This window comes from Neopelma chrysocephalum, unplaced genomic scaffold, assembly GCF_003984885.1.
Source record: "Neopelma chrysocephalum unplaced genomic scaffold, ASM398488v2 Primary Assembly neopelma1_106b, whole genome shotgun sequence".
Classification (NCBI taxonomy): domain Eukaryota; kingdom Metazoa; phylum Chordata; class Aves; order Passeriformes; family Pipridae; genus Neopelma; species Neopelma chrysocephalum.
Window position 1 is genome coordinate 73,483 of NW_020897771.1, and position 20,658 is coordinate 94,140.

General features: G+C 47.7%; 1 protein-coding gene across 3 annotated transcripts in view; it reads left to right on the top strand.

Moving 5' to 3' along the window:
- The window catches only part of PTDSS2 (phosphatidylserine synthase 2), a 33,818-nt gene extending 15,266 nt beyond the window's left edge, over positions 1-18,552 (top strand). For all 3 annotated transcript variants that reach the window (XM_027696328.1, XM_027696329.1, XM_027696330.1), the window contains exons 4-12: positions 3,906-3,973; positions 5,676-5,810; positions 6,475-6,525; positions 8,484-8,597; positions 9,500-9,618; positions 10,291-10,405; positions 12,114-12,259; positions 16,382-16,567; positions 17,664-18,552. In XM_027696328.1, the coding sequence (XP_027552129.1) occupies positions 3,906-3,973; positions 5,676-5,810; positions 6,475-6,525; positions 8,484-8,597; positions 9,500-9,618; positions 10,291-10,405; positions 12,114-12,259; positions 16,382-16,567; positions 17,664-17,808 (1,079 nt within the window). In that variant the 3' untranslated portion in view covers positions 17,809-18,552. The remainder of the gene's footprint in view (positions 1-3,905; positions 3,974-5,675; positions 5,811-6,474; positions 6,526-8,483; positions 8,598-9,499; positions 9,619-10,290; positions 10,406-12,113; positions 12,260-16,381; positions 16,568-17,663) is intronic.
- Positions 18,553-20,658: the final 2,106 nt, after the last annotated feature.

Below are 20,658 nucleotides of genomic sequence, written 5' to 3' on the forward strand. Positions count from 1 at the left end.
CTGATGAGGTGGCAGGAAACCTTCCTGGTTCCGGAGTGTGGAGCTGTGTTATGAGCTCCTCTGTCACTCCAGTCCCTTGGGATCATCTGGTTCTCTCCTTGCTGTCCCTGCCTTCCCTGCTGTGTGTCATTAACCTACTTTTCACTAAGGCCATTAAGGAAACTGATCCCAGCCACCACCTAAATGGCATCTGTCCAGAGTGGTGGCTTTATTTCTTTTTTTGGCCACCCTTTTAGGATTCCCAGCAATGGCAGCTTTAGCCAGAGGCTCATCCAGCTTTACCATTTTCCTGCTGATTTCACACAAACACTCTGTTTTCTCCAGTTTAACTAATAATTTGCTACATGGGCACATTCCATTATGGCCTGACTGTAATCCAGAAATGTGGGACTGTCATGGAAATAAGTAGCTCTGACTGTGTAGGCAAGACTTTACCAACTTACCCCGCTTTTACCCCCTTTTCCATTTCCTTCCTGTAAACCATCAGCTTTGTTTGGTTCCATCCAAACCTTCTGGCGAAGGAGGAACAACTCCCTTAACCCCAGGGAGCAGAATTGCACAGGGGACAGATCTTAAGTTCTGCTTGAGGGTCCATTTACTGGTGGGTGAACGGCCAAATTTGGGGAGTGGCATTAATTTAATGGTAAAATTTAATCATGGGTGCTGTCAGCACCAGCAGCCTATCTCACTAATATTTGCACATAAAAGATACTCTTCATTCTCACTGTCAACTCCTTTCTGGAGCTGTGAACGTCCCAACAGCCTGATGTTGTAGGAGCTCAGGGATGCTTTATTGCCTTTGTCAAGATAACATGCCCACATTTGTCATTCCGAAGAAATTTTCCATGACAGTTATTAATGCCCGAAGAAGTAGCTTTTAATATTCCCAGCTTTTGCCAGCAGTTATTTGGACTTAATACATCATGTGTGACAGCACAAGCTGTTTGGGGAGTAAACTGTGAGGTTCTTGGGGGTGGAAGGCTTGAATAGCTGGGAATGAGCAGGCAGAAACGTGGGGACAAAGCACAGGCCGCTGGTGGCACTGGAAGGAGCAGCCTTGTAATTGTGCAAAGGAGAAATCCTTTCATTAGGGCTTTATCCAGGGAATAGCAGTGATCTGCCCCTTCCTGACAGCTCCTTTAGCAATTCAGGAGTCTGGGTACTCACTGCTGGTTTTGCATGAGTGTTTTGTTCTGGGGACAGTGATCCTAATTGGCTGGGTGGAATAAATGAGGGCGAGCTGAGCCTTTAACTTAGATTTTTTCTGTCTTAACGCAGCGTTTAATGTGTTCAGACATTACATTTAAGAGTATAAAGCAGCCCTCCCAGGCTGGGACGAGAATCAGTGTCCCAGCCTCCCGGTCCTGGCAGCTCCCAGCTCCCACAGGTGGTGCTTTGAAGCTCAGCTGCCTGTGGAAAAGCCGGAATTGGAGCGGCCCAGTCCCGTGCCACCTCTGCTCAGCATCCATGACTCCAGCAGAAGTGCTTTGCTTGGGCAAACCACTGGGATTTTGGTGTTTCTTTACTCATTTAGCCCTTCAGGTGGTGAGGGCCAAGCTCTGACCAGAAGCAGGTAAGAGGCTAGTTGTGCCCTCTGCTCACTGGGACGTGTTGATGTCCTCTTCCCAAATCCCTGCAATGGCAGCAGTTTGGTGTTGGATCCCAGGAATCACTGGGTTTTCAGGTGTGTAAATGCTTAGCAGAAGCCTCCTTAACCAGGAGGAAAGCCCTGGTTGGAAGGAGGCAAAATGGCAGGTGAATTTAAGGAAAACAAGTATTAAGAGATCTGCCAAAAATAACTTTACAGCTGGTCCAGGAAGAGAGAGAGAACAGTGTTTGTGCAGCCTTGGAAACGTGGTGGTTCTGGGGTACAAAGTGTGTTAAAAACTTCTCAGGGACCTCTGTCACAGCACTAAAGCAGAGGCAGATCTGAGTTTTTAATTATGGATTTTTGCTGAGCATATTCAGCAGCTGCCAGAACCATGTGAATAGAGAGGAAGAGAAGCTCAGATAAGGATTTAGCTTTCTCTGCTTTCTGAGCCTCCATCAGCTTCAGACCCACATTCCTGTCTGTGAGCAGTGTTAAAATCTGTCCTACAAGGCTTTATGGGTTAGAAAAAGCAGCATTTTCAGGTATCTGGCAGTGACATTTGAAGGAAACTCCGCGGTTCTGGAGGGAGAAGTGTGGTGATGAAAGGTTATTTCTCCCTGCTGGCTTGAACCTGGTGCCAGCTTGGGAATAGTTTCCTCTCTTCCAAAGAATCCTGTGACCAGTGGAGGAGTTTTTTTGGCTGTTTGGTTTTTCCTAAGCTGTGTTCTGGAAGGACGAGAGGGTGAAAGCAGTCACAGAGCTCTGAACTGCTGTTCTCTGGGCCACACCTGCCTTTTTCATGTTCCTTTTTTTCTTTTTTTTCTTTTTTTTATTTTCCAGAAGTGTCAAGTAAGTGATTTTGATGACACTAATTTAGCAGTTTTGCTGAAAAAAAAGTTCCCACCTTCTCACATTTTGATCTGTTTTAATGATGGTGTCAAAAGCAGGTTGTCAGGGACTACTTTTAACAATGTGGGGGATTTGTTGATAGGTTTGGTTGGTTTTCTCCTTTTTCTTTTTACTTCTTTGTTGCTTTGGGGGGGTGGGGTGGGTTATAATTTATTTTCAACTTGAGGCTGCATTGGGCACAGACACATTTTGGTTTGGGTGCAAACAACCCCTGAGAAGCTCTAAATTTAAATATCCACTTGGAATGTCAAGTTCTGCTGAATTACCTTGTGGAGAATTTTTGGATCTGGATGGGGAAAACTGCTGTGTGTGCCCACCCTGGCTCTGCATCAACCTCTTAGGGCAGGTAACGAACTCTGGGGGAGTTCAGAGCCCAGAAATCATTTGGTGGAACAGAGGCCAAACCAGTCTCTGTGTGGAGCAGGAACGAGCCCACGGAGCACAAAACTTCCATCCAGGACAGGCAGAGAGCCTGTGACCCGAGGGCTGAGCCTGTCAGGAGATCTGAGGTGCTGAGGATGGGGCTGGAAGTGTGCAGACACTGTAATTTGGGCAGCCTTTGGTGTTACTCAGTGTGAGAAGATCTACAGTCACAGGTCTGGGGAGGGTGAGAGCAACCCCGGGCTCTGCAGGGCTGAGCTTTGCATCACGTTTGTTGTGGAGAGTTTGGGGTGACCTCACATGCCTTGCAACCAGCTAAAACCTTTGGTATGTTATTTTTTTAATTTAATTCCGAGTAAAAGTGAAATTATCCTTGGGATTTTGAAATGCTTTCTGTCCTGTGAGGGCACAGCCTTGTCTTCAGGCCAAAAGCTGGGCTTCCAAAAGTGACTCTGCCTGGGCTGGTTGAGCCGAGGTTGGACAGGTCAGGGCACCTGAGATCAGGGAGAATGTTGAGGAAGGATCTAGTTCTTTTCCAAGGACTGCTGGATTCTGATTCCTAGCTGGGAAGTGTTTTGTTGGGTGGAAGTGTTCTGGAGCCTGGTCCCTTCTCCCAGATCCAGGTCAGTGCCTGAGCGACTCCAGCGAGTTTGCACAGCAGCCTGTGTGGGAGTTGAAGGTCCTTTCTGGCTGTATCCCTCAGGAGGGGTGGGGAACACTGTGCTTGGGAGCTGGGATTTGTAACTTCTTGGTGGGAGCATCTCTTGAAACGAAATTGGTTCCCAGAGAAGCTGTGGCTGCCCCATCCCTGGAAGTTTTCCAGGCGAGGTTGGACAGGACTTGGAGCAACCTGATCTACTGGAAGGTGTCCCTGCCTGTGGCAGGGGTGGCACTGGATGAGCTTTAAGGTCCCTTCCATCCCAAACCATTCCAGGATTCCGTGTTTAGTGGTATTGCAGTACATGAATAATTAACTGCTGGTTTATTGAAAACTTTGTAACATCCCCCCCGTCTCTCTCTGCAGCTTACTGGAGGTTTTGGCTGTGTGTCAGTGTGGTGTACGAGCTCTTCCTCATCTTCATCCTCTTCCAGGTAAGTGACTTAGATCTCCAGTTCCTAAATGTCACTTTATTGTGGAGATCAACTCCTTCGTGGTGTGTTTTTTTCACCAACAGCAGGAGATGCTCTTCAATTTTGTGAAATCGAATCTTTGGGCTGTTTAATGAGACTTGGGGGCTGAGGGAAATTTATGATATAAAAGTATTTCACCTGCTCTGACCCCCAGATGCCCTCAGCCCAGGGCAGACACTGGGGTAAAGTGTTCTTAGATGAGCTGGTTCTTGTTCAGATCAAACAATCAGGAGTTGGTTTTTCACACATCCAGTCTCTGCTCTGCTGGGCCTGCTGTGACCTGGGGGGGAATTCATCTGGTTTCACCTTCTGAAATACCTTTGACCTTGAATGACAGGTGCTTTGAATATTTGGGGTTTCTGCAATAAACCAGACCTTCACACCCAGCTTTGTCTGGTGGCAGGAGCTGAGGAGGAGGCTTTTTCTAGAAAAACATGCCATTGGTGCTTCCAAATAAAGCAGTTTTTACCATATTCTTTTTTTTACCACATTCTACCATATCCTGTCCTTCTTTAGTAAACAGAATTTCCCCCTGACTTTTACAGTTCCATCACTTCTCAGAAGGGCAGAAGTTGAAGGAAATGTTTTGAGGCAATATACTCATCAGGCAGCCTTAAAAATCATGTTAGGTGAGAGAAGGATGAGGAACATGCTTTTTTTAAAAAAAAAAAAAAGTTTTGCCTTTAGAGGCCACATGACTTGAGGAAGTGGGGCTGGAATTGGGATGTGTGGGATCTGCCTGCTGCTGGAGTAGGGCCTTTGCTGTGCAAACAAGGTTTTAATACTGATCAAACCCTTTCCAGCTGATCAAAGATTTCCTTTGGTTCCAGCATTTCTTGTTCTGCTTGCCTGTACTGGTGTAGTTGTGAATTCCAGTAGAAAAGCCTGGAATGGCTTTACTTTCCCCTGGCAGCGTGTGGTGTCACCAGGGATTTAGTGGTTAAGGAACTCCCTGTTGTTGCTCAGCTCTTTCTAAAAATACATCCTTGCCTTGCCCAGGTTTAAATAAGGTGAAATTCTGCTGAGTCTGCAGGTGACTGAACTTCCTTACAGCAAACACAAGCTGGCTTGTGGCTGAGCCTTGTCTCAGTGGGTTCATTCTATAATTTTATTATTGCTCTGTGAGTTAATGTTGACCTTGTCCTGCTTTGCTGCCTGTCACGGATGTCCCGGTCCTTCTGGGGTGAAACCCTGACCACAAATTCATTGGGAAATTAATGCTCAGCAAGTGTGTGGCCGATCTGCAGGCAAATTTTTATGGGTTTTGGTCATTTGGGTAATTTCTTCTTGCTGTTTCCTTCAAGTCTCTCACACGTCCTTGACTGGAAAGGGGTGTTGGGAAGGATGAGCCGTGTGGAGGTTTTGGGAGGGATGGGGTGGCTCAGAGCAATACCTTAGGGAACAGGGTTAAGGATCGCTGATTTCTCATCTTTAAGAAATATTAAGGTCATTCTGTAGGCATTTTCTCCTTACTGTGTAGGGTTGGAGAGGCTGAAAGTCAGATATGTGTGTGAGGCTTCAAAACCTGGATGTATTTCAAGGATTGTTCCACAACGAATTGGAAAAAAGATCAATTTGAAGATCGTCGTTGATCTTAATTCTCTCTGTACCTTCTGTTCACGAATCCTTCACACGTACCCCTTGTTTGTGTGCTCCTTTGCAGACTGTGCAGGACGGGAGGCAGTTTATGAAGTATATTGACCCCCATTTAGGGGTTCCTCTGCCAGAAAGAGACTACGGGGGCAACTGCCTTATTTATGACCCTGGCAATGAAACCGATCCCTTTCACAACATCTGGGTAAGGAACAAACTCCATGAGCCTGGGTTTTTTTGTTAAAAGATTGCTTCACTGAGCTCTTCAAAGTGCAGCTGGGAGTCTGGCTGAGTGTTGATGTCAAATTTTCCATTCGGAGTTTGGATTTCTCTGGATGCTTAAAGAATCTCCTGCTCGGTCATCTCGAGGCACTAAGTCCATCCCAGAACGGTTTGGGTTGGAAAGGACCTTAAAGATGATGTAGTTCCAACTCCTTGCCATGAGCAGGGGTACCTTCCACTGACCCAGGTTGCTCCAGCAACATAAGCTGCACTTTTCTGAGTACCAGGAACCATCAGGTTGTTGTTTTTTGCTGGCAAACAGAAGACTTGAAATTCAAGGGCAAAGCAATTATGGTTATTTGCAGCTCTCTGATTGCTTCTGTCCCCACATCAGGCAAGGAACAGGACGTTCAGCATTAAAGAGGTGGTCTCTGCTCTACCAACGCTATCCTAATCCCAATTTCTGCCCCATAAAATTGCTGTCTTAGCTTGTTTCATCAGTGTACTTGGGAACAAACATTCCTAAAATCCATGAAGTGTTTATGTGTGAAACAACAGAAGTTCATTGCTGCATTTTTCTTGGAAAAAAACAAACCAAATGACTGTTTTTGTAGTGTAATGACCTACACTTTGTTCTTGGGTTCCAGGACAAGCTGGATGGATTTGTTCCTGCTCACTTTTTTGGCTGGTACCTGAAGGTAAGAATGGCCTTGGTCAGTTATCCCAGGTTGTGTTTGGAATACATGAAAAGCCTTTTTTTCCCTTTTGTTTCCCCTTTCTCCTGCCCATGTTAGGCCACCTCATTCCTCGCCAAACCTGTGTTACATGGACAAGCTCCCTCCTCCACTGGGATTCATTCTGGGGCAGATCAATAAAGACCTTTATTCCTGTGGCAAGAAATGCTGGAATGACCTTTGGAAGTGGAGCGTGGGACGGGCAGTGACAGTCTGCTGTTCCCAAACACTCATAGGCTGCTACTGCTGCTTTCCCAGTGGCATCAAATCAGGATTTTAAACCATTAAATGGGCAGTGATTTAATTCTTGTTATTTTTTAGTCAGTATCAACCAACTGTGGAAGAAATTCCTGCTGTGCTTGTCTCTTGCAAAACATTCAACACGTGGTTTGCTGGTTATTTTGGTCTAAATATTATCTTTTTTAACCAGAGCAGACTTACTAACTCACTTGATTTTGCCCCCTGCAGACCTTGTGTGGGTTTTTACCCACAAGCCCACCATAAATAACAATCTGGCAAAGCTCAACTCTTTTAAAAACAAAGCTGGAGCTGTTGCTTTGTATTTTCCTTTCAAAAGTGCAGATGTGTTCTGGGAGTGTTTTGGGTTGGTTTGGGGTTTCCCCCGTAAGCAAAGGTGAGGTTGCTGGGCATGGGGAGACCTGGACTTCAGCTTATTGGTGGCTTGTTCTGTTAATGAGCTGAGTTGTAAATTTGGAAAACTCGGATCTTTCTCGTCCAAGAGAAATGAATTAAAAACTTAAATGTCAAAATAGCATTTCAGTTACATTCTGTGGTTATTTTTACAAATAAATTATACTGAGGAAAAATGCGTAAATTGTAAAAAAAACCTGCCATAATGCCTAAATTGTAAGTGCCTGGCAACAAGACATAAGGGGAGTAGTAACACATTCCTGAGGCACTGAAATGGGATAGAATTCCATATGCCAGTGGAGCTGTTCTTATCTAGGTCTGGGAGAAGCCTGGGTTTTGTCAAAGAGGCTGAGATTGAGGTGAACCCTGCAGGGGTTTTTTCCTGGGCTGCTCAGCTAGAAGGAAACTGGCTGCTGGATTTCCTCTGGGTCATAACATATTTGCCTGTTAAATATTAGCATATTTCTCTCTTAAAAGCTGGAGGGTTGAGTGTGTTGTCCCAATAAAGAGAGTTGGGCCATGTGTTTGGGTTTTTCCCCAGATCTCAAAAGCCACCGGGATGGCAATGCTGGGAATGAATGTGCCTTATTCATCAGAAATTATTTTGGCTTTGGAGTAATTTAGAGCCCGTGAAAAGGCTCTGAAAAGCCTTTTTTTGAGTAGTGTTAGAACCTTGCTGCCTGTGGTGGTCGGGCACCCAGTAATTCCATGCATTTACCTAATTCCCTTCCTACTGAATCCCATCTTAACTGTCTCTGTTCTTTGTGGGCTGGGATTTATGTCATCATCTACATTTCTGTGCTGGTTTTGCCTGGGGGGAGAGTTAATTTCCCTCAGTGTCTTTTTGTCTTATGCTGAACATGTGTAAAGTTGAGAGACCTGTGAGCATTTGACTTCACGGGACCATCACATCATGAAAATCAAATTGTCCTGAGTCTCCAGAATTCAGAAAAGAATCGGGAGACAAGATTTTCAACTGTACAAGTAACTGGTGAAAAAACCCACACCGTGTGTGTCCTTTGTGTTCTGAGGCCAGAAGTTTGGGAAATAGGGAAATAAAAAGTAATAATATTTCATACACTGTTGCAAAACTCTAAATCTGAGCACAGTCTGACCGGGATTTATGGAATGCTCTGTTATTTAGGTTTCTAAAGGACACTAAGGTAAGTGGTGCCTGGTTCTGCTCTCTCTCTGGTGTGCAAGTCATTTTTGGGATGGTTTTGAGCAGCTGTTTGTGGGTGTTTGAAAGACTTTTTTTTTTCTGCCTTTAGACATTGATGATTCGGGACTGGTGGATGTGCATGATCATCAGTGTCATGTTTGAGTTCCTGGAGTACAGCCTGGAACACCAGCTCCCAAACTTCAGTGAATGCTGGTGGGATCACGTACGTACTGCAGGGATCAGGGTTTATTTGACTAAATGGGAATATATATTTTATAGGGAGGGGTAGGATGTGGTAAGAGCTGAATTGGATCATCTATGTGTGTGTTTTGTAGCATTTTTGCCACTGTTTCTATAATTTTGTGGGTTTCAAGCCCTTGCACGTGGTAAATATTTTGTTTGGGTTCGTTTCACACCAGGGAAAGAATGTAAAGCTGAACACTTTCAAATATTTGCTGAGGGTACAAAGCGTAAAGTCTGAAATTCAGAGAGAGGTTAAACTTGGTGTATTAAGTTTCAGAGGATGATTTTTTCTTGCCTGTTAGGAAAAAACTCAGCGACCAGACTCAGTGCAATTTTTGTCCAGCTTTTCCTTCTTTGCAAACTCTCCTTTCTGAAAGCAGTAAATATTACTGTGATTGGAATGTATCTGGTTTGTAAAAAGATTTTAAGAGATAAATGTTTGGCCTTACTGAAGAACTGTGGGGTCATTGCAAGTTATGATTTGTATTCTTGTCCTAAAATACAGTTTGTGTGTATTTTTCCAAGCCAGAGGGGCCTTCAAGCTTAAAGGGGCACCCTTTTTAAATTATGCTTTGTTTTCCTGTGAGATGTAAATTGGTGCCAGAGTGATCAGAATTCTCTGCAGTCAGAGCACACAGCCCTGATCTCGTGTCTGCCTGGGTTTTCACAGTTGAAGCTCTTTCCCAAGCTTGGAATGATTTGCTCTGTGGCTGTATTTATAAAAGTTGATGCATTATGTATGAAGACATCAGGCAAAGCTATTCTGCCTTCAAAAAACCTTTTGGAATTAACACTCTGTGCCCCACTCCTTTGAAAGGGGAGCTGTACCTGTAGTGATTCCCTGTTCCTTCCCCAGCATCACTGTGTGTTTTCTCCTTCCAGTGGATAATGGATGTGATCCTGTGTAACGGATTAGGAATTTACTGCGGGATGAAGACTCTGTCCTGGCTTTCCTTGAAAACATACAAGTGGCAAGGACTCTGGAACATTCCCACCTACAAGTAAGTTGGGGGGGAAGGAACTCCACGGGCACAGCACAAAGGTAGGGCCCATACTCAAGATCTTGGTTATTCCCTTTGACTTCACGTGGATTAAAGAGTTCCTGGGTGTTCAAGTGGCTTGAGGATCCAATGATTTATTGCTACAGGGAGGCTTGTTGGAGAGTTTATTTAACTTGAGAAGGGAATAGTTGGAAATACACCTGCGTGTCCTGATGTTGGGGAATGAGGGCATCCTGTGGAAGTGAGCTTATTTAATGCAGTTGTTAAAAGAAGAGGCAGGAATCCAAGTTGGGATCATACTCTCATTCACAGCAAGGATCTGCTTGGCCTTCGTGCATTCCCTGGTAATCAGAACTTCACAGGAATTGGGACACTGGGAATTAAAATTTTATAAATCCCTTGTAGTCATGTACCAGTAATGACCCATCGTGCTCTGTAGTGTCTTTGCTGAGCAGAGCAGAACTGCTGACAACAGTGGATGTAGCATATTAAAGCTTAAATTGATAGTTAAAATAACAAGCTTCTCTAACTCAGAGTTAACCTCATTAAATTGTGATGGAGTAAACGCGGGCATTTTGCAGAACCTGAGTTGGTGTCTGAAATGGAAACACTGCTCCATGTCTCTTCCCTGCTTTTTATTAAACCTGCCATCATGTTTTGCTTTTTTTTCAGGGGCAAAATGAAGAGAATTGTCTTCCAGTTCACCCCCTACAGCTGGGTGAAGTTCGAGTGGAAGCCGGCGTCCAGCCTGCGCCGGTGGCTCGCCGTCTGTGGCATCATCTTTGTGGTGAGGAGACCTCTCTGTCCCTCCTGCCCTTTGATTTTTGTGGTTTGTAGCACAGGGTGACCCGGGCTGCACCTCTGGGAGCTGGTTTTCCTGGAGCTGAGGCCAGAAGAGATCGCTTCCCAATCCCACAGGAATGGGGTCTGTGTCCGTGTCTCTGGGACAGGTGACAGATTCATGGCACAGATATTTGCTGAACGCTGTTGCTGGCACTGTGAGCACTACAAACTGGGGTCTGCACATATTTCAGCAAGTTTCTGCCCCCAAAAGCGTTGGTTTGGGGTGTGAGTGGCTCGTTTCCCTCATTTTTGTGCAGGTACGGGTCACAATGCAGCTGGAAAGGGCTATACTCAAGCTCCCCAGAACAGGGCTCCTGAAGCATGCTACTACCTCTGGTAGTATGTTTATACAGGCTTAAATAGTTAAAAAGATAATACTTTAAAAAATAATATTTAAAATATATATTGTGTATAATTAAAAAATAATAATATACATGAATAATATTTTTATGCAGGCTTAAATAATTCAAGTGTCACTGAACACTTAGCACCTGAGTGGCTGGATTTGTTTTATGGGAATGCAGCATCTGGAATTCATACCTGTGACTGTGAAACAGAAGTTATCACCCACATGACACTGATAGGGAGGGTTAATTGGGCAGGTTGAGTGTCTTTTCCCCACTCCTGCCCCTTTTCCAGCCCAGGGGACTTTGGCCTTTGTGCCATCCAGGGGATGTCACTTGTCTCTGCTCTGGGCAACTCAAACTTATTTCAACCCAGCAACTGTGAAATTTAACTAAAAGCCATCCTGTGATGCTTATAGTGACCCAGGGCATTAACCAGTTTCTGTGGCTCGGGACATAACTCTGTACTTCTAATACAGAACTTGCTAGAACAAGCTCACAGTCCCTGGTTTCTGCTGCAGGGAACATTGGCCAAGCTCACACGGCACACCAGGCTTGCTGAGGCTCCCCTGCTTTGTGGGAGAAGGAAAAGAGTGTATAAATAAAACAGATGTTTCCCCAAATGGTTATTGGTTGCACCCTGAAGACATTGGGGTTTAGGTGCTGCAGCAGCTGAGAGATTCCAGTGAATTTATACTGGACTGTAGGATTATGTTTCTTTTAGCAAAACTCAGCTTCCAGCTGACAGTTTCTAAGCAGCTTCAGGTTTTTGCTCACTCCTTTGGCTTAAGCAATGCTTAATGCCCTTTGTTATCATTCCTTTTGAAGTGACAATCTGGTGTCTCTTTGCTCCCTTCAGCACATTGCCAGGGCAGCCCACTTGGGAACATTTTGCTCTTAATTTATAACCTAAGTTGACTTTGAGGGTGACATTTGCACAACTGTAAAAAAAACACAAACCAACTGCCCCCCCACAAGATGTGCAGCTCATTCCTCTTGTTATCCATCAGCCAGATTTTAAATGACAGCGGAAGGAGAAGTCGTTGCCTTTAGAATTTGTAGTTCAAGCTCCTTATTTGGAGGTCAAGAACTTGCTCAAAATTTGAGGCAACGCTTGCCCAGCTTTCTGCTGTGATTTTTAGAGCCCCTTCCAAAACAGTGAAAACATTTAAAAACCCAGCTGTGGGTGGTGATTGTTGAAGCTGCTGGTGGTTCACTCAGTGACACGGAGCAGGAATGGGAAGTGGGGGGGATTCCAGGCTTCATCCACTGGTTTTCTCAGTGTAATTAAGATGTCCTTTCTCTCAGTTTTTGTTGGCAGAGCTGAACACGTTTTACCTGAAGTTTGTGCTGTGGATGCCCCCAGAACACTACTTGGTCCTGCTGCGCCTGGTGTTTTTTGTGAACGTGGGAGGGGTGGCCATGAGGGAGATCTACGACTTCATGGACGACCCGTAAGCCCAACCTCTCTGTATTTCCCATGTCCAGCTCCACGTGCTTTGTTTGGAATTTGCTCCAGCTTGTTGGCATCCATCTCAGGCAGCTTGTCAGGGGCGAAAAGGCCTAATCCCAAAGCATCTGCTTTGTGTTCCTTTGTTTTGGAGGTCCCACTCTCCCTGGTCAGAGGGCAGCTGTTGTTGAGGGCATTCTGTGCACACTGTTCTAAGCTCAGTGTTTCATAAAGGGTCTCTCTGTGGAGAATGGAATGTGTGAAGGAGCTGGAGTGCCACTGGCTCGTGGGCAGGGCAGCGCTGCGCTCCAATTCCAGACTGAGAGCCAGGAAACTGCGGTCCTTGGACGTACCCTCCGAGGACATCAGGGCCCAAACTATAAAAAAATGGGATTCCTAAAGGCACTTCTTTCCTTGAGCCGTGTTCCCGCTGGCCCCTGGCCCTCCGGAGCTCTCCTGGCATCCTCTTGCAGGTCAGAGGCCCTCGGTAGCAAGTGCTGCAGGTGAAGCACCACACACACACAAGTGCATGTTCTTCAGACTGTTCCCACTCCAGCATCATATTTGTCCTCGCTGCTTTTGTTTCTGCAGACCATGTGAGAGCTGAGAAAGCTTTGTTCTCAAATATCACCTTTTCTTTTAATGTCACAACTTGCCTGAGCCCACATCCTGAGCCTGAGGCCACGCCTGGCTTCCAGGGGTGTTCATTGTCTGTCGCTGACCAACGCAAAAAGTGTCTGTGTTCAGAATTTAGGGTTCCAACATTCTCTGAAGATCAGTTCCCCTTGCAAGGCTTTGGCTCCTAGAACTGGGAAGAAGGGCCAACCCACATTGCTTAGTCGGATTTCAGGACATTCCGCAGTGGCAGCTGCCCTGCCCTTGGACCTACTGGTTTGGGACGTGCCTCCAACTCACAGGTAAGAAGAGGTCTCTGCCTCTCGCTGCTGAGCTCCTCTCCTTAGCTCCATTCATCTTCTGGGCCTTGTGTTTGGGTTGGAAAAGCTCCTCTGCCCTCAGTTCAACCCCATGGCATAACACTGAAATTTAGGAGAGCCGTCTGTCACCGGTGCCTCGTTCCCAGGGCTGTTTGGTGCCGTTCTTTCCACGAGCTGGAGAAACTCATCCCAAGCTGCATATCCACATCATTGCCACCACCTCCTGCCATGTTCTGTGGTGGATAACTGCCCCCAGATTCTGAGCTTCCTGGCTCTGCTTGATGCCCCCTCAGAGCTGACATCGGGCTGGTCCTGCAGAACTGAGCACCTGGTCTTACCTGGTACCTTCTCTGCAGAGGATTTTGCAACCAGCCTTCAATTCCTTTGTGTGTTCCAGGCCATCCAGGCAGAGAAAATCTGCCCCCATTTACCAACTTCACTTGCACATCATTTCAAACCCAGGATCATTTAGGATTCTTCCCGTGGTTGTGTAGGCAGAAGCTGCTGGGAAGAGCTGGCTGTACCAGGGGCTCCCAGCTAACAACACATGGGAAACCCTCCTGACCTTTTCCTTTTGGAAACTTAAAGCTCAGAGATTGGAATATTCCATTGACCTTGACAGAAGCATTGCTCACTGCCATGTCTGGTGGTGATAGGATTGTCTGGAATAAAAGGATGAGATCTCTTCGGCCAACCCTGCAATACTGGGTCTAGAAAGCAGTGAAATTCCAATATGGAGACTCTTCTTCCAACTCAGGATTCTGAGGATCTGCAGACGGTTCTGGGGCTTTGCTTGCAGGACCTTGGGCTGAGCACAGTGCCGTTGGAGTCTCTGGAATGGCCACAGTCCAGGAGGAGGGGTGAAGCTGCCCTCCAGCCCTTACACACTACACTGATCCACACGCTGCCTCCGAGTTCCTGAGGACTGGATGTGGGAAATCTTCCTGACCAGGAGTGTCTTGGTGCAGCAGTCTGTAGCATTTGAGCTTGTCATGCATTCCTGACTGTAGTCTTCCTGTCACTTCCAAGGAGTCTGCACAGAGGCCAGGAATTTTAATCTCGCTCATCACGTGAAAAAAGGGCTTTTCTTTAAAATCTTCCACGAGCAGAAGGGCAGGAAACCAGGTCTCTTCCTCGGCAGCTTTAGGGTCTGCCTGGCTCTTGTGTAGGTGTTGCCTTTAATTCTGTCTGTCATCTGTTCCCCTGATGGCAGAGGAAGAAGGAGAGCAGAAAACTGCCCTCATCATCTGAACAGCTGGAATTCCCAGGGAGAGAGATCTGCTGCTTCCTTTTATCTCTCTGCCAGTGGTTAAGGCTGGTCTTTGCCCATTTAATCTGCCACACCAGCTGAACCCCCTGGAGCGGTTTCTGAAGCCTTTCATCGAGCTGATCCAGGCAGGAGACCTTTCAAATGGAATGCACTCATCCCCATCAGCAGCCACCTACACTTCATTTATTTCCTATTTTTCCCAGTGCATTTGGATGATTTGGTGTAGTTTGAACTGTTCATTGGTGTCAAACCTGACTCTGGGCCTCGTGTGTAAGAAGCTGTGTGTGTGTTGTGGGAGATGGACTCCCTGGATTCAGGAGAGGGAGGAGAAGCCCTGTTGGATCTCCATGCTCAGATCCCTTCCCAGGCACTGACAATCCAAGAGGATTGGAGCAAATATGAGCAGCAGGAATATGAGAGGCAGCAGAATGGATGCCTTGGGGTGAAAAACCCCGAAAGGACATGGGTGGATAAGGGAAGAGGAGGATCCTCCTGGTGCAGGTCAGCAGCTTTCCCAGGTTTCTAGTGCAGGCTGTTACCTGGAATAAGGCTTCCTGAGACCTTCCCATCACCTTTTACTTCTTTAATAACCAGGAATACAACTGATGCCTTTCCTAGACTCCATTTTTACATAAAATTTGATTACAGCAAAGTCTGCATGAGAGTTTTCTTTAGCATTTCAAGATAAAATAATAATAAAACTTAGCCATCACTCTTTACTACTGCAGTAGTAAATTTTAGTTTCTATCCTGTATTTCTTTGCTGTTTGGGGTACTTGGCATTTCTTCTTCCAGTTCACTGCTTACAAAAACAAATGGAAATGGTTCCTACCAACTATAATATATATATATATATATATATATATATAACTATATGGATTTTTTTTATGTATAAGTATATGGATTTTTTATACATAACTGTATGTTTTGTGGGTTTTTTTCTGTTTGTTTTTTTTGTTAACTTTAAGCTGGTATCTGGTGGATGTAACTGACTACAGACATGTCTGATGGATACCAAAAAAAATTTACTTTCAATATTTTGTTAAGTAAGCTTTTAGTTTTTAAAGCAAAAGAGCCTTTTGTCACCAGGGGTGTGTGACTTCCTGAACCAGAAATCCCATTTATTTAATTTAGGTTCATTAATTTTCAGCCACCTCAGACAAGCAATACTCTGTACCACTGGCAGAAGCATAATCACGCCAGAAAAGTTACCATTATGTACAGAAAAATCAAGTTTACATTACATCAGAGCCCCGGAGTGGATGCCTTGGTGCTGCTGCAGCAGAACTTCCAGCATTGCTCCCAGACATCCCTGGACTCTACAGCTTTCCTGGCCTGCTCAAAACAAACCGGGGAATCACATGTTTATCCCAGGGCTGGTTTGTCCTGGAAGCGAAACACAGTCCTTGGGTCTCCCAGAATCTCGCCTGTTGTTACTAAGCTTTTTTTCCTTTAAAACCCATTCCAAGATCAGTAGTGGCAGCTCACTGAATACTTTTTTTTGGGAAGAGGTTAAGTTCCAGAATGCAATCCCAGAAGGATTAAATATGTTCAAGGCAGCTTGGCTGAGGTTTGCAGAGGAAATCCAGGGGCAGAGCTCCTGTTTGGTACCGTACCCTGAACATCTGCTGGTCTCAGGCTGATCAGATAATGGATTTATGTGGATTTACCTGAGCATGGGGACACTTCCCTGCATTGTGTGGGGATGAAGTTTAACTTTTCATGTGTTTTCAGAGCCTTGGAGAGGAAACTAAAGTAACACCAACATGAAAGTTGTCTTAATGCATGTGTGATCCAAACTAGACCTGCAGAACTGTGCAAAGCTGACTGAAATTGCTCTCCCAGCTGTATTTTTATGGAGGTTTCTTCGAATCCTTCATTTGACAGCAAGGAAATGTCTTGTCTGTGTGTTTATTTGGCAGGAAGTTCCACAAGAAGCTGGGCCAGCAGGCCTGGCTGGTTGCTGCTATTACTGCCACGGAGTTCCTGATCGTGGTCAAGTACGATCCCTACACGCTCACGCTTTCCCTGCCCTTCTACATCACCCAGTGCTGGATCCTGGGGATTATCCTGGTGCTCACCTGGACAGCCTGGCGCTTCTTCATCCGGTGAGCGGGGTGGGATGTGCTGCATTTGGGTTTCAGGGGGGTTTGCTCGACAGCCCCTCCTCAAATGTGCTGTTGTTACTGGAGAGGGAGCACAGCTCTCCTGGGTGGCTGCAGCTGTTGGATGAACAGGTAGCTCTCTGTGCCTGATCCCTGGAAGTTTTCTTTCTGGATCACCTTCTCCCTGCCCATGGAACAAGTTGGCCTTTGAGGTCCCTTCCAGCCCAAACCAATCTGGGGTTCTGGGAAGCTTTGTGGCCCTGCCTGTGTTAGTGCTGCTGCAGGAGGAGGCACCAGGGAAGTGCCTGACTGCACCGGTGCTCCCAGGCGAGGGAAGGTGGGAGATGGGATCGGGGTTTTATTTTCCCTCCAAGTTAGACCAGACTGAGGTGTTTCCAGCTTCGTTACCAGAACAGTCTGTAGTTGTCTGAGCTGTCCCAGCATCGGGACAAGGGAGCCAAGTGATGTGTGTTTGGTTTGGATGCTGCTCTGAGCAAGTCCATGGAAAGCAGCTGCACAGGGCTCAAGGAATTGGTAGACTTCCAGTATCAGAAGAGACCTACAGGGAAGCTGGAGAGGGACTCTGCATATGAGGAAGTGGAGTGACAGGGCAAGGGGCACTGGCTTCACACTGCCAGAGGGTAGGGTTAGTTGGGATATTGGGAAAAAATTCTTCCCTGTGAGGGTGGTGAGGCCCTGGCACAGGTTGCCCAGAGAAGCTGTGGCTGCCCCATCCCTGGAAGTGTCCAAGGCCAGGTCTTGGAGCAACCTGGTCTAGTGGAAGGTGTCCCTGCCCATGGCAGGGGGTGGGAACTGGATGGGCTTTAAGGTCCCTTCCAACCCAAACCATTCCATGACTCCTTGAACCACAGTGATGTGTGCAGGAGGCAACAGCAGCTGTTGTGCTGTGGCAGAGGTGAGAAGAGCCAGGCCACCAGCACGGAACACAAACCTCCAGTGCCTCAGTGCCATCAGCACTTGTAGAAACGTCAGCCGAAGGCTCCAGTGGGTTAAGTTATCCCAAGGGAGCTTCATTCAGGGCAGACTTCCTTACTGCTCGTGATGCAGGCTGGAACTGTGTGCTGTGTGTTTGCTGCAGGGACATCACCCTGCGGTACAAGGAGATCCGGCGGCAGAAGCAGGAGCACAGGCACGAGAAGGACAAATGCCTGAGCAACGGGGACCGGCACTCGGCGCTGCTGGATGAGCCCAACGGGAACAGACCCCGGGAGAGGAAACTCTGAGCAGCAGCCACGGGGCTGACGGGAACTTGTGGTGCTCGAGCGGGCCTGGGGCACAGTCCCAACCTCACCCTAACTCCTAATTGTCATTGTTAGCGTTCCAGCGTGTGGGAATCCCCTGGGGGGGAAGGATGGCACAGACACCCCCCCCTTTCTCCTGGTGTCGCCGGAGAAGGTCTGTGTGGAGGGAAGTCAGAACCAACACCGCACAACAGGGACCTTCAGCGGGTGCTGTGTGTCCTCCAGACCGGGTGTGGAGACGGGGGCTTGGAGCACAGCACGCAGGGATCTGCTGCTCTCCCAGAGAACTGTGGGAGTTCCACGAGGCGTTCGGGCATTAGGAACACTTGTTCTGGGCTGTACAGAGACCAGGCACGGGAAATGAGTTCTTTCCTTCCTGCTGAAACTACCTGGAGCTGTGGAGGAGGATTGGGTGAAGTGTTCAGCGAGATGAACGCAGGTGAACTGAGCCCTGTGACCAAGCTGCTCCTTGCACAGGATGAACCACACTACACTGCTGGTCCAGCCCCTCCTCAGGGGATCTGACTGACTTCCAACATCCTGGAGTGGCCTGTGGTAGTTTTGTGGTGTATCACAGCTCTGGGGAGACAGGCAGCTTCTCCTTAGCTCTTATTTTTAATTTCTCTTTTAGTCTTGGTCATCTCTTAAATGTAAGGGAAGGTGAAGTGAGAAAGGTCAACCTGCCTTCGCTCTGCGGAGTAAAATGTGTCACAAGCAGAAACTGGGAGTTGCTCCGTCAGTCTGAAGTTATTTGCCTTGTCCTCAGCTGGGTTTGTGTCCTCACCAGGACGGTCTCACTCCTGGGCTCTGACATACTCAGGCTCTGCCACCTTTCGTCACTGCCCTTTTCCTCCCAGGGTGGCTCCAGAGTGAGGAATCTCTGAGTCCAGCTGGAAAAGCTGTTCCCTGCAGTCCCACGCCCGGCCTCTGTCCCTGTGCCACCTCCCTGCCAGCAGCAGGCCCAGGCCAAGCGTGTCGTCCCTGGCACGGTGTGGCCAGGGAGGTCTGAGCATCCTGAGCCAGGCAGTGTTTCTGCTGGTGACTCAGCATCCTGGAAAAGGAATTGGAAACCTGGGCTGCTTCTTTTTTCCCAGGTCGTTATTCCAAAATGTAAGAGCTCCAGTGAGCATGGATTCTGAGCCCTCTGCTCTGAGCCCTCACGGCGCTGTCCCGGGCACTGGTGTCACCCTGTCACTGCTTAAATGCTCTGATCCAATCAGGCTGCCAAAGGGTGCTTTTCCAGGGAAGTGTTTATCCAGAGGAAAATGACGCAAATGCCACAGTGTAATTCCAAGGGCGTAACCCCGGATTTTGGAAGTGGCAGGAGCTTGCAGAGCTGCTGCCCAGTGAACATCCACGGTTTTGATCTGGTTCGATCTTGTATGGGAATGACAACCAACACCTGCGTTTTTCCCAGCTTTAGTGTCCCAGGTACTTCCCAGCCATAAAAAGTGAGCAATGGGCGTCATGGAATTCTTGAATCACCGGTTGGGGTGGCGGTCAGGTGACCCAGGGGGACCTGTTACTGCACACCCTTCCCACCAGAGGGCCTGTGCTGGCATCACCTGGTGAGGAATCCCTGCTGTTCCCGAAATATCCTGGAGCTTTTTGCCTAATACAGGAAACACTGACTCGCCTGCATCCATCTGACAGCTCCCAGGGGTAGTCTGGATGCTGCCTGTGTAATAAAGCCCTGTGTGCAGCGTGTTCCTTCGGACAGCGTGTGCCCTTGGGTCCCCTCTTGTCACCTCACACATGGAGCTGGGGGGCTGAGGGGGCTCAGGCTGTGTCCCCGCCCTCAGTACACTGGATGGATGATGGATGCTGCGCCTCCAGGTAAGGAACATGTCCAAGTTTTCAGGGAAAAAGGTGGGCTCCGATCACTGCAAACTCACCTGGGTTTAGGAATCCCTTTGTGATCGCCTCGAAGTGCTCAAAGCAGCCTCATGGGGAGGAGATGAAAGGAAGCCAGCAGGCCTCGTGGGAATGACGTTTGGGGTGGCCTAAAATAGGGCCATCCCTGTGAAGAGGGCAGAGGGGGCAGGCTCCTGCTTCCACACACAGATGTATCCAACTCTCCTGGGTCAGGAAGCTGGAACAGGTCTGTCCCACCTGCGGTTACACCCGGACTTTGTAATGATGTTGACCAAAGGTAAGTGTTGGCTTCGAAAGGGAGGAGTGTTTAGTGAGTTGGTGCCTGTGTGAGGCTGGATAAATCCAGGTGGGGCCTTTGGAGATTTCCAAACCTCATCCCAGCCCCGTCCTGTCCAGAACAGCTTGGGGGGTCACCTTTGCCCTGAGGCTGGAGCCCTGCAGGAGGGTGCTGAATCCTGGGCTGTGCCCTGGAGGGGACACCCTGTCCCATTCCTGGGGATGCAGAGGAAGTTTGGGAACTTTGAAAAGACCATGGCCTGCTCTTTTCCAGCTACACTCAGAGGAAAGGCCAGGAAGCCCAATGGAAAGGACCCTTGGCTGCAGGATGAGGCAGCTCCCCCCACTCAGGTGATGTTTTTGGCACAGTTGAAACTTGCTCTGTTTTTTCCCTGAAAATGAACTCCCCACTGGGAAGATTGTGGGACCTTCTCCCAGTGCTGCCCTCCCTCCGGAGCAGGGAGCTGCAGCGGGGGTTGAGCTGGCCCTGCAGCTGACTGTCAGGGGTGTTCTGGGAATTACAGCTCCTCTGGAACGTCACGCTGCTCCGTGGCCCCTGAGACCACCTTTGCTCAGGATGCGTGGGCTTTTCTCCCCACAAAATTGCAATTATTCCATTTTCTCCAAGCAAAACGATTCTCCTGCTGTCTGAAATGACTCCTTAATGCTCTGGAAGTCACC